We start from the raw sequence: 17,302 nt of genomic DNA on the forward strand, positions 1-17,302 counted from the left end.
TTTGTGGATCGCTTTCAAATCTCAGTTTGTCCGCTCCAAAACCCTCTGGCTATAACATCTGTCAATGGGAGAACTCTTCGGCAGACAGTTTGTCTGGCTGAGCCACTTGAGGTCCTTATTGGGATGCGTCATACTGAGAAGATAGCCTTCTATGTTCTTTCCCACATGTTTTACGCCTTTCTCTTAGGTCTACCATGGCTACGATAGCACGAACCTGTGTTGGACTGGGCAACTGGAGAGGTGTTCCGCTGGGGACATTCCTGTCATGAGAAGTGTCTGGCTCCAGTACGTCCGGTTAAGGTCTCATCTTCTCCAGCATGGCTGCCCGGTTTGCTGTCTGCATATCAGTCCTTTGCCGATGTATTTGTGGCGCCCCTGAGGCTTGGTCGCCACAGAGGTACTGCACCTTCTCCTAAAGTGTGGTGCCCCACCATCCAGGTAAGTTGGGAGCTCCTGACCACGCTCCAACACTCGCACCCCACACAATAGAGTAGTTCAGCATAACCACATTGCGGCTCTTTGCCTAGTGAGAGGCAGAGGCACCTTTGGTGGTTCCCTGCTTGAAACACTAAACGTGCTGGGAGGTGGGTGGAGTTGAGAACACATAGAAGAGCGGGATGTTTTAGGATTTAAGTCAGTCAGAGGGAGAGTGAGAGAGAGGAGGCCACTCGGAGAGAAGTGGGGATCCCTGGAAGAAGGGATGGAGGAAGGAGTGCTGCAGCTGCCTCAGTGACCTGAGCCAGCTGGCATGGGAAAGGAAAGGAGAAAGACGTTGAGCTTAAGCCTGAGCTTCCATAAGAGAGAAAGACAAGTACGGAACGTAGGAGAAAGGGAACACAGAGGACGTGGGTTAGAGGAAGAACCCTGCCTAGAAGTTCTAAGCACAAGGCCGGGGCCCGGTCCCCGAGGTTGTATGGACACTAATGGTTCTGCAGCAGACACTGGTGGAGTAGTAGGCTGTAAATGCACTACTCCCATCTAAGACTTGAGGGCACAACAGCAATACGGATAGAGAACCGGGACTTAGGAGTAGAGAGTCCCCGAAGCAGGCTACAGCTGTCTGCCGTGCAAGTAGAGTTCTTGGGAACATCTGTTAGGAGGAACTCCAGTGTAATTCAGTACTAGGAGATCTTCACACTTTAAGGCGCTATAGCGGAGACGTTCAGAAAAGGCACATAAGTTGGCGGAGCGTGGAAGGGAGCATTCCATCTTGCCTGGGGGTTGACTGAGTCCCTGACCCAGAGGACACGGCACAGAAGCGGGCACTACAGACTGTGAGTAAAGCGTTGGAACTACATGCCCTGGTGTCCTCCATTCCTTCCTGCGTCCGTCCGCCTAGCACTGCTACATCCCCTGCGCCGGACACTATACCATCTAAGTGTCTCCACATCTACACTGCCCTGGGACAACAGCCCTGCCTGTGGAGGGCTATACCACCATTGCTGCACCACACCATCTGTCCCAGAGGATCTCTCTGCAGCGTCGGCTTAACACCTCCCTTGCCGAACACCACAGGTGGCGTCACGAACTATTCCATTAACTACATTCCACCATTCACATCTCCCTATTACTTGGGCGCCCAGGGCCACGGTCCGGGTCACCGCCACTGTGACACATCCCACTGATACCGGCCCGGTACCGAGTACCCCACGGCCCTGGGAGGGCGACCCATATTCGATAAAAAGGAAGCAGACTTTGCCGCCCCACAGGCCGTATGGAAGCCCTATCGACTTAATTACCAGATCTACAACCCCCAGAAGTCAAATTTACCCTCTGTCACCAGCTGAGACTCAAGTTATATCATACTACATTCAGGAGAATTTGACCAGGGGGTTTTCAGAAGTCTTCTTCTCCTGCTGGAGCCGAGTTTTTCTTAGTTAAAAATACGGATCACTCCGACCCTGTATAGACTATGGGGGTCTCAACCAGATCACGGTGAAAAATAAATACTCTATCTCATTGATCCCTGGAGTTGTTTGATCGATTAAGAGGTGCCAGGATCTTCACCAAATTAGATTTAAGGGGCGCCTATAACCTAATCCGCATTCGCCAGGGAGACGAATGGAAGACGGCTTTCAACACCAGGGACGGACATTATGAATACCGATTGATGCCCTTCGGTCTCAGTAATGCACCTGCAGTTTTTCAAGAGTTCGTCAATGATATCTTCCGGGACCTGCTTTTATTCCTGCGTTGTTGTGTATCTGGATGATATTTTGGTATTTTCCCTTGATCTTGTCTTCCACAGATGAGCAGTTTGGCAAGTTCTTCAGCATCTTAGGGAGAATCGACTCTACGCCAAGTATGAGAAATGCGTTTTTTAACAGTCCACCCTTCCCTTCTTGGGTTACATTATCTCAGATACTGGAGTCAGGATGGATCCTGAAAAAGTCTCTTCCATCCTTAAATGGCAGCTTTCCATCCTTAAGTGACGCCCGTTGGAGTCAAAGCAATACAGAGATTCCTTGGCTTTGCTAACTATTATCGGCAATTCATTCCTCACTTCTCCAGTCTAACCGCTCCCATCTTTGCTATGACCTGAAAAGGAGTCGATCCAAAAAACTGGTCCTCCGAGGCTGAGGAAGCCTTCCGCTCTCTTAAACGGTCCTTATCGACCGCTCCCATTTTGCTTCATCCAGATTTGAACAAATAGTTCTTCCTAGAGGTGAACGCATCCTCATTAGGGGCTGGAGCTGTGCTCACTCAGAAATCTTCCTCAGGTCACCGCGTGAACTGCGGTTTCTTCTCAAAGGCCTTCTCTGCTCCAGAGCGTAACTACTCCATTGGTGACCGGGAGTTACTCGCCATTAAGATGGCTTTGGAGTGGCGATACCAGCTGGAGGGCGCAGTCTATCCAGTGGTCATCTACATCGACCACAAGAACCTGGCGTACCTTCAGTCCGCTCAGACTTAATCCACGCCAAGCCAGGTGGTCTTTGTTTTTTGCCTGCTTTAATTTTTTATTACATTTCAGGTCCAGTGACAAGAATATCAGAGCTGAAGCCCTCTCTCGCTCATTTCTGTCTGGGGACCAAGAGGAGGACCCTCAATTTATCATCAAACCGTCCAAGATGGTTACGGTCAGTCCAGTCAGCCTTTCACGAGTTCCCCCAGGAAACATCTTTATGGTTGAATCCGAGAAGGAGCGAGTTTTGTCATGGGGCCACTCCTTCAAGGTGGCTGGTCACGAGGGACAAAGGAAGACACTGCAATTGATTTCTCACCACTACTGGTGGCCATCCATGAGGAGGCAGATCTATGCTTACATGGCTGCCTGCCGATTTATGCCCGCAATAAGGTGCAAAGATGACTTCCTACTGGTTCTCTCCTGATGTTACCTATGCCAGCTGGTCCACGGCAGCATATAGCAGCAATGGACTCCATTACAGATTTGCCAGTATCCGAGGGTTGCACTGTCATCTAGGTAGTCGTGGATCGCTTCTCCAAAATGGAGCATTTTACCCCGTTGTCTGCTCTTCCGTCTGTTCCTGAACTGGCTGACAGCTACATCAAACATATTTTTTGCCTGCACGGATTTCCTCGTCACATTGTGTCCGATCGAGGTTCGCAGTTCACTTCCAGATTCTAGCAACAAGGTCTTTGTAAACATCTGGATATCGTCTTGGACTTCCTCAGTCCAATGGGCAAGTGGAGCATGTCAACCAGGTCCTGGGAAACTACCTGCAACATTTCATCAATGCCCCCCAATTTCTCCTGGTACCCTTAGGAAAATAAAAAAATTGGTGACTAAAAGATTATATTTGTGGAAAAAATACGACTTTTTTTTTTTTCACGCCCGGGCGTTACAAACTTCTGTGAAGCACGGGGGGGGGTTCAAAGTGCTCACCACACATCTAGATAAGTTCTTTGGGGGTCTAGTTTCCAAAATGGTGTCATTTGTGGGGGTTTCCACTGTTTTGGTACACCAGGGGTTTTCCAATCGCGACATGGTGTCCGATCTCAATTCCAGTCAAAAAAGTCAAATGGCGTTGCTTCCCTTCTGAGCTCTGCCATGCGCCCAAATAGTCGTTTACACCCACATATGGGGTATCAGCGTACTCAGGACAAATTGCACAATAGCTTTTAGGGTCTTGTTACCCTTGGAAAAATAAAAATTGGGGGTGAAAAGATCATTTTTGTGGAAAAAATATGATTTTTTAATTGTACCGCTGTACGTTATAAACTTCTGTGAAGCCCTTGTGGGTTCAAAGTTCTCACCACATGTCTAGATAAGTTCCTTGTGGGGTCTAGTTTCCAAAATGGGGTCACTTGTGGGGGGTTTCCACTGTTTAGGTACATCAGGGGCTCTCCAAACGTGACATGGCATCCGATCTGAATTCCAGCCAATTTTGCAAAAAGTCAAACAGCGCTCCTTCCCTTCTGAGCTATGCCATGCGCCGAAACAGTGGTTCCCCCCCACATATCAGGTATCAGCGTACTCATTACAAACTGCACAATAACTTTTGCAGTCCAATTTCTCCTGTTACCCTTGGTAAAGTAAAAAAAATTGAACCTGAAATATTTTTTTTGTGAAAAAAAGTTAAATGTTCATTTTTTTAAAATATTCAAAAAATTCCTGTGACGCACCTGAAGAGTTAATAAACTTCTTGAATGTGGTTTTGAGCACGTTAAGGGGTGCAGTTTTTAGAATGGTGTCACTTTTGGGTATTTTCTATCATATAGACCCCTCAAAGTGGCTTCAAATGTGATGTGGTCCGTAAAAATAAAATGGTGTTGCAAAAATGAGAAATCGCTGGTCAACTTTTAACCCTTATAACTTCCTAACAAAAAAAAATTTTGGTTCCAAAATTGTGCTGATGTAAAGTAAACATATGGGAAATGTTACTTATTAAGGTTTTTGTGTGCTGCATCTCTGTGATTTAAGGGTATAAAAATTCAAAGTTTGAAAATTGCAAAATTTTAAAAATTTTCGCCAAATTTCAGTTTTTTTCACAAATAAACGCAAGTTATTTGAATGAAATTTTACCACTAACATGAAGTACACTATGTCACGAGAAAACAATGTCAGAATCACCAGGATCCATAGAAGCGTTTCAGAGTTATTGCCTCATAAAGGGACAGTAGTCAGAATTGGTCATGAATGTGCAAACCACCCTTGGGGGTTAAGGGGTTAAATATACTTAGGGCCCCATCACACATAGCGACTCACCAGCGATCCCGACAACGACATCAACTTGTCATGATCGCTGGTGAGTCGCTACATGATCGCTGGTGAGCTGTCAAACAGGCAGCTTCACCAGCGATCAGCACCAGCGACACCGAGTGCGCAGCGTCGCTGTGTACGTTAGTTACCAGCGCGCTGGTGCAGGGAGCTGGTAACTAAGGTACACATCAGGTTTCTAAGCAGCGCGCATCACTTAGAAAACCGATGTGTACCTTGGTTACCAGCTCCCTGCATCAGTGCGCTGGTAACTAAGGTACACAGAAGGTTTCTAAGCACAGCGCTGTGCTTAGAAACCCTGCGTTTACCTTAGTTACCAGCTGATCGCTGGTCTCCCGCCTGTCACACGCAGCGATGCGTGCTGGCCAGCGGGAGATCAGCGATCAAATAAATGTCCAGGGCTTTCCAACAACAATCAGCGATACCGACGGGGAGGTGGTCGCTGATAGGTGTCACACACAGCGATCTTGCTGGTGAGATCGCTGTTGCGTCACAAAACTTGTGACTCAGCAGCGATCTCGCTAGCGAGATCGCTATGTGTGACGGGGGCTTTACTTTGTATATTTATTTATTCAGGACTCTTTATCAGATGTGATATTCTAAAGAATGTTTATAAAAAAAAATGTAGTGGTTTATAGGATTGTCCACCAAAAAACATTATTGCAGCAAAATATAAAATAGGTGAAATCGTTACAAATAGTTACAAAGAAATTGTCCATTTGTCCATATCAAAGTTTGTTCCTTATCTTTCCAGGGATCCTGAATGGTAGATTGCGTCTGTCTCTGTCAAAAGCATGGCTGAATAAAAAAAACACGTGGCTAACTCACGTCAGCTGTCGGTATAACATGGTGTCTGTGTAAAGTTTGTGCCCCCCTTCCTGTGGGTCATGTGTTATATACGTCCTACATAGCACGCGTTCTCTCTATATGGTGTTACTATCTCCCCTGAGCCAAGTACAGGCATAACTCATGTAATGTCAACTAAACCTTCCACGAGACTAGCTATACTGAAATAATGTATGTTTGTTACCCTTAGGTTATTATGTTTGTACTAGATAGTGGCCCGATTCTAACTCATCGGGTATTCTAGAATATGTATGCAGTTTATTTTTGAAGATTTAATAATAATGCAACAATGCACCCCCCAATCCTGATATGTATGGTTCTCTCACCCCCAATCCTGATATGCATGCTACCCCTCAACCCCCTATCCTGGTATGCATGATCCCCTGACCCCCCAATCCTGGAATGCATGGTCCTCTCACCCCCCCAATCCGGGTATGCATGGTCCTCTTACTCCCCTTTCGGGGTATGCATGGTCCCCTCACCCCCCAATCCTGGTATGCATGGTCCTCTCACCCCCCAATCCTGGTATGCATGGTCCTCTCACCCCTCTCTCCTGGTATGCATGGTCCTCTTACCCCCCTTTCGGGGTATGCATGGTCCCCTCACCCCCCAATCCTGGTATGCATGGTCCTCTCAGCCCCCAATCCGGGTATGCATGGTCCCCTCACCCCCCTTTATTGGTATGCATGGTCTCCGCACCCCCCTTTGCTGGTATGCATGGTCCTCTCACACCCCAATCCTGGTATGTATGCTCACCATCACCCCCCTTTCCTGGTATGCGTGGTCCTCTCACCCCCCCAATCCTGGTATGCATGGTCCCCTCACCCCCCTTTCCGTGTAGCCGCGACCAATTAGCGTCGCATCCCTCTCTCCGCAACCAATCAGCAACGCGGCCCTGTAGCCGAGACCAATCATTGCCGCGGCCCTCTAGCATGTAAAAAAAAAAATATTAAAAAATGAAAAAAAGTTATTCTCACCTTCCGACGGCCTCCTTCTTTCCACGTGCCCGGCCTCGCGTTCCCAGTAATGCTTTGCGGATTAGACCGCTGATGACGTCGGTCTTCTCTCTCGCTCTCGCGAGAGTGACGTCGGTATTCTTTCTCACTCTCGCGAGTGTGACGTCATCAGCGGTCTAAGCCGCAAAGCATTACTGGGAACGCGAGGCTGGGCGCGTGGAAAGAAGACAGGAGGCCGTCGGAAGGTGAGAATAACCTTTTTTTAAAATTTTAATTCTCTTTTTTACAGATTAAGGCCTGCGCCCGACTGCGCCTTACCGTTACAAACAGCTGCGCCTGTCGCTGATTGGTTGCGGCCTGGCGAGGGCCTGGCGGCCGCGACCAGTCGGCAACCGGCGATTTCGGTTACAGACAGACATGATAAGACGATTATATATATAAATGTAGTTCTTTATGTGAAGGTTGCTAATGATGTTTGTAACAAAACTAAATGATAAAAAAATTGTTTCAATAAAAATGATTTGATTTAAAAAAAAAAAAAACCTTCCACAATGCAATGTGCTGAGTACAGAATTAAGTGTAATAAGAATAACCATTAATTAATATTTAACATGTCCCAACAGTACATTCCCCTACATACAGTGATGTCCATACAGTACATTCCCCCACACATTTTACCATGCCCCCTGCGGACATACCTCCAACCTCCTGAGTCAGCGCCAAATATTCTGGACTGTCCTGCTGTATAGGATTGGTTGTGACGTCACTGTCATTGGTTGCATTGTGACTTTGCTTCTTGATGCAGATCTCGGATGATGATTACATCTGCGCTCCATTATACGTCAGGAACATATTTAAGGTGTCATTTAGGAGTCCTGGGATATTCAAGGTCTATGAGTTCCATGCTCCAGGTGAGGTTTCTCTCCGCAGCTGCCCCTTCCACCTTACCCCGTGCAAAGTCATACATGTATAGCGCTGTATAGTGTATAAATGTCACTGCTAGCACTATTTATTAGTTTCGTCTTCCCCTACAGAACAGGAGTGCACCATGTACTACAACCCCCACCTGGACGACAACCTGCAGAGAGTGTGCTTCGGAGACGACTGCAAATGTATCGAAGGTAAACCAACCACCATCAAAAACTGTGCCAGGCTGCAACATGGACCCCACCATAATCCTGACACGGGGTTCCTGAAATACTGTCCAAAACCTAGAGGCTTCTCTTCAGGTTACTGCGGTGTAATGACATCACAGATGAAATGCTCAATGTCATACAACCTCGCTCACACAACACTGATTGTGGATGAATGTCAGAACTGTCTCCACCTGGCATGCACCAAATCAATCATGAACGATCCTTAGCGATTTATCAGACTTGCATTAACAACACTGATCACGGACCATCCTCAGCGATATCTCTGCTTTGCACGCACTGCACTGATCATAGATGATTCTCAGAAACAGCTCTTCCCACAATGATTGCAGATGATCATTAATGACATCTCCCCACCGCACTGGTCATGGATGATCCTCAGCAATGTCTCTGCCTTGCATGCACCACACTGATCATCGATGATCCTCAGCAATATTTCCGCCTCGCACTGATTGCATATGATCCTGAGTGACGTCCCTGCCTCTTACGCATTGCATGGATCATGACCAATCCTCTGCAATGTATCCCACTCGCATTTACCGAACTGATCACAGATCATCATCAGTGAAGTCTCCACTTTATTGATCATGGATGATTCTCAGTGACTGTTCCGCCTCACACTGATTGTAGACGATGCTCAGTGTTTCCGCCACGCACGCATTGCACTGATCATGGATGATCCTCAGTAACATCTTTGCATGCAATGCACTGCACTGATCATGGATGATACTCATCAACATCTCTGCTTCGAACGCACTGCTGAGGATCATAAATGATCCTAGGCTACTTTTCCGCCTTCCACGCACTGCATTGATCGCGGACGATCCACACCAACTTCTCCACCTCACGCTTACCACTCTGATCGCAACCATCCTCAGTGAAATCTCCACTTTAAGTGATCACCTGAAAATTTGATTATGGGGCACAAGTACAACTACCATCATCATGAAAATATCCTCTTCAAAGAGGAAGATAGCTGGACCTCTAGTGCTTCCTATTGGATGTAGCAATCCTAAAACTTAATATACAGGAAAGATGTATATCTTTGTACCGTGTTAGCCAGTAAATAGAAAAATATTCAGGATTGAGAGTCCTCAGTAGTTGATACCTTTTAATGGCTAACTGAAAAGATGGTAACGCATTGCAAGCTTTCCAGACTACTCAGGTCTCTTCATCAGGCTAGACTAATACAAAATCTGAAGTCACATATTTATGCGCAATACAGCACAGAAATAACGCAATAGATAAGACAAGTGACGTGAAGCAGAACTATCAATATGGAAGAGGGAGAAACATAAATATAAACATTGGACCAGTTCATAGATAAGGAGTCCGGATGTTTTATGGTCCTCTGATTGGGGTCTAGTTTTAAAAGGAAATTCCTTAATTGATGTAAAAAGACATAAATCCATGCGACACATTCATTCCAGCACTGAGAGTGTCAAAGTTCGTCATAAATTTGTACTCCCAAACTCGTCTCTCTCTCTCTGAGAATTGAAGTTACCTTTCAATACCAGTAATTTCATATCCACGCTGCTGTGATCAGGGATACAGAAATGTTTTGCCACAGGTAGATCCATTCTTTTTTCTCTTATTGTGTGATGATGAGAATTCATCCTTGTTCTAAGCTTTTGCCCTGTCTCCCCCACATACAGACCCCCAGTTGGACATTTAGTACAAATAGTTAAGTACACCACATTAGATGTAATGCAGGTGAAAGTACCTGCGATCTTGTAGTCCTGATGTGAGTTGGGGATCTTTATCTTGTCCGTGGTCATTATAAATGGACAGGTTTTACATTTTTTCTGGTTGCAAGGAAAGGTTCCTGCAGCTGTTGGAGAGGACAGGGAGCTTCTGACAATGATGCTTCTTAAATTTGGGGTCTGCCTAAAACACAGCAGTGGGGGGGGTCTGGAAATATGGATTGTAATCGGGCATCTTTTTGTAGTAAAGGTTGTAATTTCCGTGCAGCTTATCGTCACACAATAAGAGAAAAAAGAATGGATCTACCTGTGGCAAAACATTTCTGTATCCCTGATCACAGCAGCGTGGATATGAAATTACTGGTATTGAAAGGTAACTTCAATTCTCAGAGAGAGAGACGAGTTTGGGAGTATAAATTTATGACGAACTTTGACACTCTCAGTGCTGGAATGAATGTGTCGCATGGATTTATGTCTTTTTACATCAATTAAGGAACTTCCTTTTAAAACCTTGTTGGGGCATCACAACACAGAACTAGACCCCAATCAGAGGACCATAAAACATCCGGACTCCTTATCTATGAACTGGTCCAATGTTTATATTTATGTTTCTCCCTCTCCCATATTGATAGTTCTGCTTCACGTCACTTGTCTTATCTATTGCATTTTTTCTAGGCTGTATTGTGCATAAATATGTGACTTCAGATTTTGTATTAGTCAATGCCTGATGAAGAGACCTGAGTAGTCTCGAAAGCTTGCAATGTGTTACCATCTTTTCAGTTAGCCATTAAAAGGTATCAACTACTGAGGACTCTCAATCCTGAAAACTTAATATAGACACTTTAACGTGACTTGGCACATGACTAAGGATAAGAACCCATACCAGACCATCCATTTGCAGACACAAGTTTCAGGGTGTTTGCCTTACAGCACAAAGCAGAAGATCTGATTTGGCTGGGTGAGAGGCCTATGACTCTCATAGCCCTTGTGAGGCCTCTCACTCAGCCAAATAATCACTTCTCCTGAAGTGTCTGGTTTGGCTTCCTATCCTAGGTAATGTGACAAGGCTCTTTAAAGGGTTGATAGTGACTTTTAGGATTGCTACCCCCAATAGGTGGCGCTAGAGTTCATGTCGTGTTCCAATATTAGGACGTTATTTGGATATTTAATTTCACAGAGGAGGAATGCAAGATCTACAAGTCTCCTTACACTGGCTCAGCGATCTCCACAAAACGAGACGTTCCCCCTTAATCTCCAACATCATTATACATCCATAATAATAGTAAATATATTATGTCTTTAGGTGAATGCCCCAAAACGAGGGACAGACTGGACAGCACTACGACAGCAGATCAGCGAAGGGAGGCGGCGTGCAAGCCAGACATGACGTACGGTGAGGAGGAATTTCTCACAATGTCTCTACCACTGACATTCTGCAACAGCGCAGCATGATATTGTATCAGTGGAGATCTGTAGTAAGCAGGTTACGTCCTTACCTTGGGCCTCGAAGGACCAGAACACAAGGGTGAACAATGATCAGTGACATTCATCAGAGGCACTGTAATCTTTTTTTCTAGACTCCAGGCTGATGGCTCTAATCTACATTGATACATTGCAACAAACCCTCAGCCGTTAAGATATGCTTTTAGCCTCTGGCATGCTTAAAACTGTTGATATTGGGGATTAATTGAATTGTCCTGGGTAGTGCATTCCAAAGAATTGGCATAGTACGCGAGAAGTCTTTGAGACGGGAGTGGGAGGTTTGGATTACTGAGGATGTCAATCTTAGTCCATTAGCAGAATGGAGGGCACGGGTAGGGTGGTAGACAGACGCGGGAGGAGATGTAGGTAGGTGCTGAACCGTGGAGCACTTTGTGGGTGAGAGTCATAAGTTTATATTGAACTCTGGAGTGGATGGGTAACCAGTGCAACGACTGGCACAAGGTAGAGGCATCGGTGTAACGGTTGGTGAAGAATATGATCCTGGCTGCTGCATTCAGGACGGATTGGGGAAGGGAGTGTTTAGTAAGAGGGAGACAGATAGTAGAGAGTTGAAATAGTCCAGATGAGAATGAATAAGAGCTACAGTAAGAGTTTTTGCAGAGTCAAAGGTACGAAAAGGTGGAATTATAGAAATGTTTTTGAAGAGTAGCTGACATGAGCTAGTGATCAGATGTAGGGAGTGAATGAAAGATCTGAATCAAATATGACCCCCAAGACAGTGGCAATGTTGCTCGGGAGTAATGGTAGAACCACACACAGAAATGTCAATGTCGGGCGTAGGTAGGTTAGTGGAGGGAGGAAATACAAGGAGTTCAGTTGTTGACAGATTCAGTTTCAGATAGAGGGAGGACATGTTATAGACAACATAAAGACAATCACTGGTGTTATGTAATAATGCAGGCGTGATGTCAGGAGTAGAGGTGTACAGTAGTGTTCAAAATAATAGCAGACCAATATGACTAACCAGATTAATCACTGGTTTTGGTATACATTATATTACCACATGTTAAACAATTTGCTAGTTGGTGCAGTAAATTCTAAGAAAACAAACAGACTAAGTCTGTGTATTAGAATAATTAATTGAAAGAGGTTGTGTTCAAAATAATAGCAATGTGGAGATCAATCAGAGAGGTCCGTCATTCTTTGAAGAAACAGATGTGAGTCAGGTGCTCTTATTTAAGGGTGAAGCCAGGCCATGTTGTACATGCATCTCTCCTTGAAAGCCTGAGAAATATGGGTCATTCAAGACATTGTTCAGAAGAACAGCATACTTTGATTATAAAGTTGATTGGAGAGGATAAAACTTACAAAGAAGTGCAGACAATGATCGGCTGTTCAGCTAAAATGATCTCCAGTGCTTTAAAATGGAAAGCCAAACCAGAGAGAGGTGGAAGAAAACAGACGACTACCCTTCAAATGGATGGAAGAATAGCCAGAATGGCAAAGGCTCAGCCAGTGATCAGCTCCAGGATGATCACAGACAGCCTCAAGTTACCTGTGAGTACTGTGACAGAAGACGCCTGTGTGATGCTAATCTCTTAGCAAGAAGTCCCTGCAAAGTCCCACTGTTATAAAAAGACATGTACTGAAGCGGATACAATTTGCCAAAGAACACATCAAATGGCCTATGGAGAAACATTTTGTGGCTATGAAAGTAAAATCGTTCTTTTTGGGTCCAAGTGCCGCACACAGTTCATCAGACAACCCCCAAACACTGAAGACAATGAAGCATGGTGGTGCAGTCATCATGATAAGGGCAGGTTTCTCTTACTATGGTGCTGAACCTATTTACCGCATACCAGGGATCATGGACCTGTTTGCATATATTAAAAAACTTGAAGAGGTCATGTTGCCTTACACTCAAGAAGATGTGCCCTTGAAATGGTTGTTACAACAACAACGACCCTAAACACACCAGTAAACGAGCAAAATCTTGGTTCCAGTCCATCAAAATTGAGGTTATGGAATGGCAGCCCAATCCCCGGACCTTAATCCGATGGAACACTTGACATGAAAAAATGCGGTTTCTGAGGCAAAGACAACAAATGCCAAAAAATTGTGGGATGTAGTCCAAGAATCCTAGGCTGGAATAACAGATGACAAGACAACATAGATGTGAAGCAGTTCTAAAAACTGTGGGTAACAATTAAACATTAGGTCAGTGATTCTCAGGAATGCTCTAAATACACAAAAAAAAGTACATATTATGAGTTTATAAAGATAAATGCAGACACTGCTATTTTTAGAACAGCTCAATGTTCATTTTTTGTTATTTTCTGAAAAGTAGTTAAAAATTATATACATTTCTCTCCATGTTTTGAATTAGAAAACTGTGCAATGTTCCCAGTGCTGGAAATAAAAACTAGTATAAAGATTTTGTGATTAATGTTTTTGACAACACTGCTATCATTTTGAACAACTACTGTATAACTGGGTGTTATCAGCATAGAGATGGTACTGAAAACCAAATCTACTGACAGGTTGCTCAATAGAGGTCAGTATGCAAGTAGAAGAGGAGGGGGCCTAAGACTGATCCTTGAGGGACCCTGACAATAAGGGCTCATACTCACTTGCGAGAGACTCTCACAATTCTCCCCGAGTCTCTCGCATGAAAACCTGGCACAGCCGCCGGCACTCGGATCGGAGCGTGCAGCTGCATGTACTTCTATACAGCCGCACGCTCCGGTCCAAGTGCCAACAGCTGTGCCAGGTTTTAATGCAAGAGATTCGCACGACCATCGTAAGAGTCTCTCGCAAGTCAGTATGAGCCCTAAAGCCCCCATCTCACATAGCGAGATGGCTGAAGCGTCACCGATTTTGTGACGCAACAGCGATCTCGCTAGCGATCTCGTTTTGTGTGACACGCAGCAGCGACCGCCCCCCCCCCCCCCCCCCGCTGGATATCGCTGATCGTGCTCGAATGTCCTTGGCCATTTTTTCATTGCTGGGCAGCATGCATTGCTGTGTTTGACGCCGACGAGCGACCTCGTTGCTGCAGGTGGGAATCGTCAGAAAAGCTGCTGTGTGACAAGGTACCAACGACCGCCGAGGTCGTTATATGGATCGCCGGATCGTTGCTGCATGGCAGCTTACTAGCGACCATTTAGCGACGCACTAGCGATCCTTACCAGGTCGTATCGTTGTCGGGATCCCTGGTGCGTCTCTAAGTGAAACGGGACCCTAAGGGGAAGAGGAGGAAGATCCAGCAAAAGATACAGTGAAGGAGCGGTCAGAGAGGTAGGAGGAGAACCACGAGAGAACGGTGTCCTTGAGGCCGATAGAGCGGAGCATAGTAAGGAGGAGCTGATGATCCACAATGTAAAATGCTGCAGAGAGATCTAGGAGAATTAGCATGGAATAGTGACCATTAGATTTAACTGTTAGTAGATCATTAGAGACTTTAGTGAGGGCAGTTTCAGTAGAGTATAAAGAGCGTAAACTGGACTGTAAAGAGTCACGATAAGAGTTATCTGAGAGATAGTGGATTACACGGGAGTGGACCAAGCATACCAGGAGTTTAGAGATGAATGGAAGATTAGTGACAGGTCTATAGTTAGCAGCATAGTTTTGGTCGAGGGATGATTTAATACAATAATCAAAGTACAAAGAAAAGCCAGCTTACCGATCCTTAACCCCTTCCCGACCTTTGAAGCCATGTAGGCGTCATGAAAGTTGGTGACAATCCGACCCACGACGCCTATGTGGCGTCATGAATTGATAGCCCCCCAGCGGGTCGGGTAATCGGGGTCACTGAATGGTCATCTAACCCGCAGATACAGGAGGCTTTGTGCTTCACCCCGGGGGGGGTGGCTTTGTCCCCCTGTGGCTATGATCGCTCTGATTGGCTGTTGAAAGTGAAACAGCTAATCAGAGCGATAGTAATATTTCATCAATGAAATTTGATGAAATATTACAATCCAGCCATGGCCGATGCTGAAATATCATCGGGCATGGCTGGAGACACCGATCCGCCCCCCCCCACCACCACCGGCTGACAGGGGCAATCGGCCTCCGCCACCGAGTGACAGCGGCGATCTGCCGCCGCTGTCATCATCTGCTCCCCTTCCCTCCGCTCCCCCATCTTCCGATCACCCCCCCCTCCCCCCACGGTACCCTCCAAGTCCCGCTGTTCCAGATCATGGGCGCCGCCATCTTCTAAAATGGCTGGCACATGTGCAGTGCGTCCGTCGAATCTGCCAAACAGCAGATTCCATTCACTCAATAAACAAAATAGTAAATCACCCACCCCCTTATCAGCCCCATAGGTAGGGACAAGTAATAAAATATTTTTATTTTTATTTTAGGGTTAGAATTACGGTTGGAATTAGTGTTAGGATTGGAATTAGGGTTAAGATGGGAATTAGGGTTAGGATTGGAATTAGGGTTAAAGTTGGAAATAGGGTTATGGTTTGGGTTAAGATTAGGGTTGGGGGTGTGTTGGAGTTAGAGTTGGGATTAAGGTTAGGCTTGTGGTTAGGGTTGGGATTAGGGTTAGGGGTGTGTTGGGGTTAGGGTTATGGTTGGGGTTAGGGGTGTGTTGGGGTTAGGGGTGTGTTGGGGTTAGGGTTGGAGCTAGAATTGAGGGGTTTCCATTGTTTAGGTAGATCAGGGGGTCTCCAAACGTGACATGGTGCCACCATTGATTCCAGCCAATTTTGCGTTAAAAAAAGTCAAACGGTGCTCCTCCCTTCCAAGCCCCAACATGTGCCCAAACCGTGGTTCACCCCAACATATGGGGTATCACCGTACTCAGGAAAAATTGCACAACAACTTTTAGGGTCCAATTTCTCCTGTTACCCTTGGGAAAATAAAAAATAGGGGGCTAAAAAATCATTTTTGAGGGAAAAAAAAATGATTTTTTATTTTAACTGCTCTGCGTTTATAAACTTCTGTAAAGCACTTGGGGGTTCAAAGTTCTCACTACACATCTAAATAAGCTCCTTGGGGGGTCTAGTTTCCAAAATGGGGTCACTTGTTCGGGGTTTCTCTGTTTAGGCACATCAGGGGCTCTGCAAATGCAACATGACGTCTGCAGAACATTCCATCAAAGTCTGCATTCCAAAATGTCACTACTTCCCTTCCGAGCTCTCCCATGCGCCCAAACAGTGGTTCCTCCCCACATATAGGATATCGGTGGACTTAGGACAAATTGCACAACAACTTTTGGGGTCCAATTTCTCCTGTTAGCCTTGTGAAAAGAAAATATAGCGGGCTAAAAAAATCATTTTTGAGGAAAAAAAAATGATTTTTTATTTTCACTGCTCTGCGTTATAAACTTCTGTGAAGCACTTGGGAGTTCAAAGTGTTCACCACAAATCTAGATAAGTTCCTTAAGGGATCTAGTTCCAAAAATGGTGTCACTTATGATTTTTTTCACTGTTTAGGCACACAGGGGCTCTCCAAACGCGACATGGTGTCTGCTAACAATTGGAGCTAATTTTCCATTCAAAAAGTGAAATGGAACTCCTTCCCTTCCTGGCCCTGCTGTGCGGCCAAACAGTGGTTTATGACCACATATGAGGTATCTGTGTACTCAGGAGAAATTGCTCAACAAATTTTAGGATCCAATTTATCCTGTTGCCCATGTGAAAATGAAAAAATTGATGCTAAAAGAAAATTTTTGTTGGAAAAATTAAAATGTCCATTTTTTCCTTCTACGTTGCTTTAGTTCCTGTGAAGCACCTGAAGGGTTAATAATCTTCTTGAATGTAGTTTTGAGTAGCTTGAGATGTGCAGTTTTTAGAATGGTGTCACTTTTGGGTATTTTCTGTCATATAGACCCCTCAAAGTGACTTCTTATGTGAGGTGGTCCCTAAAAAAAAAAATGGTTTTGTAAATTTTGTTGTAAAAATGAGAAATCACTGGTCAACTCTTTAACCCTTATATCTTCCTAATAAAAAAAAAATTGTTTCAAAATTGTGCTGATGTAAAGTAGACATGTGGGAAATGTTATTTATT

At 45.1% G+C, this 17,302-nt stretch overlaps 1 protein-coding gene across 2 annotated transcripts in view; it reads left to right on the forward strand.

Annotated features, from left to right (window-relative positions):
• The window catches only part of C5 (complement C5), a 114,469-nt gene that overhangs the window by 90,707 nt on the left and 6,460 nt on the right, over positions 1-17,302 (forward strand). For both annotated transcript variants that reach the window (XM_073558927.1, XM_073558936.1), the window contains exons 36-38: positions 7,790-7,895; positions 8,019-8,105; positions 11,145-11,234. In XM_073558927.1, the coding sequence (XP_073415028.1) occupies positions 7,790-7,895; positions 8,019-8,105; positions 11,145-11,234 (283 nt within the window). The remainder of the gene's footprint in view (positions 1-7,789; positions 7,896-8,018; positions 8,106-11,144; positions 11,235-17,302) is intronic.

This window comes from Dendrobates tinctorius, unplaced genomic scaffold, assembly GCF_039654945.1.
Source record: "Dendrobates tinctorius isolate UK_male_01 unplaced genomic scaffold, ASM3965494v1 ptg000013l, whole genome shotgun sequence".
Taxonomy (NCBI): domain Eukaryota; kingdom Metazoa; phylum Chordata; class Amphibia; order Anura; family Dendrobatidae; genus Dendrobates; species Dendrobates tinctorius.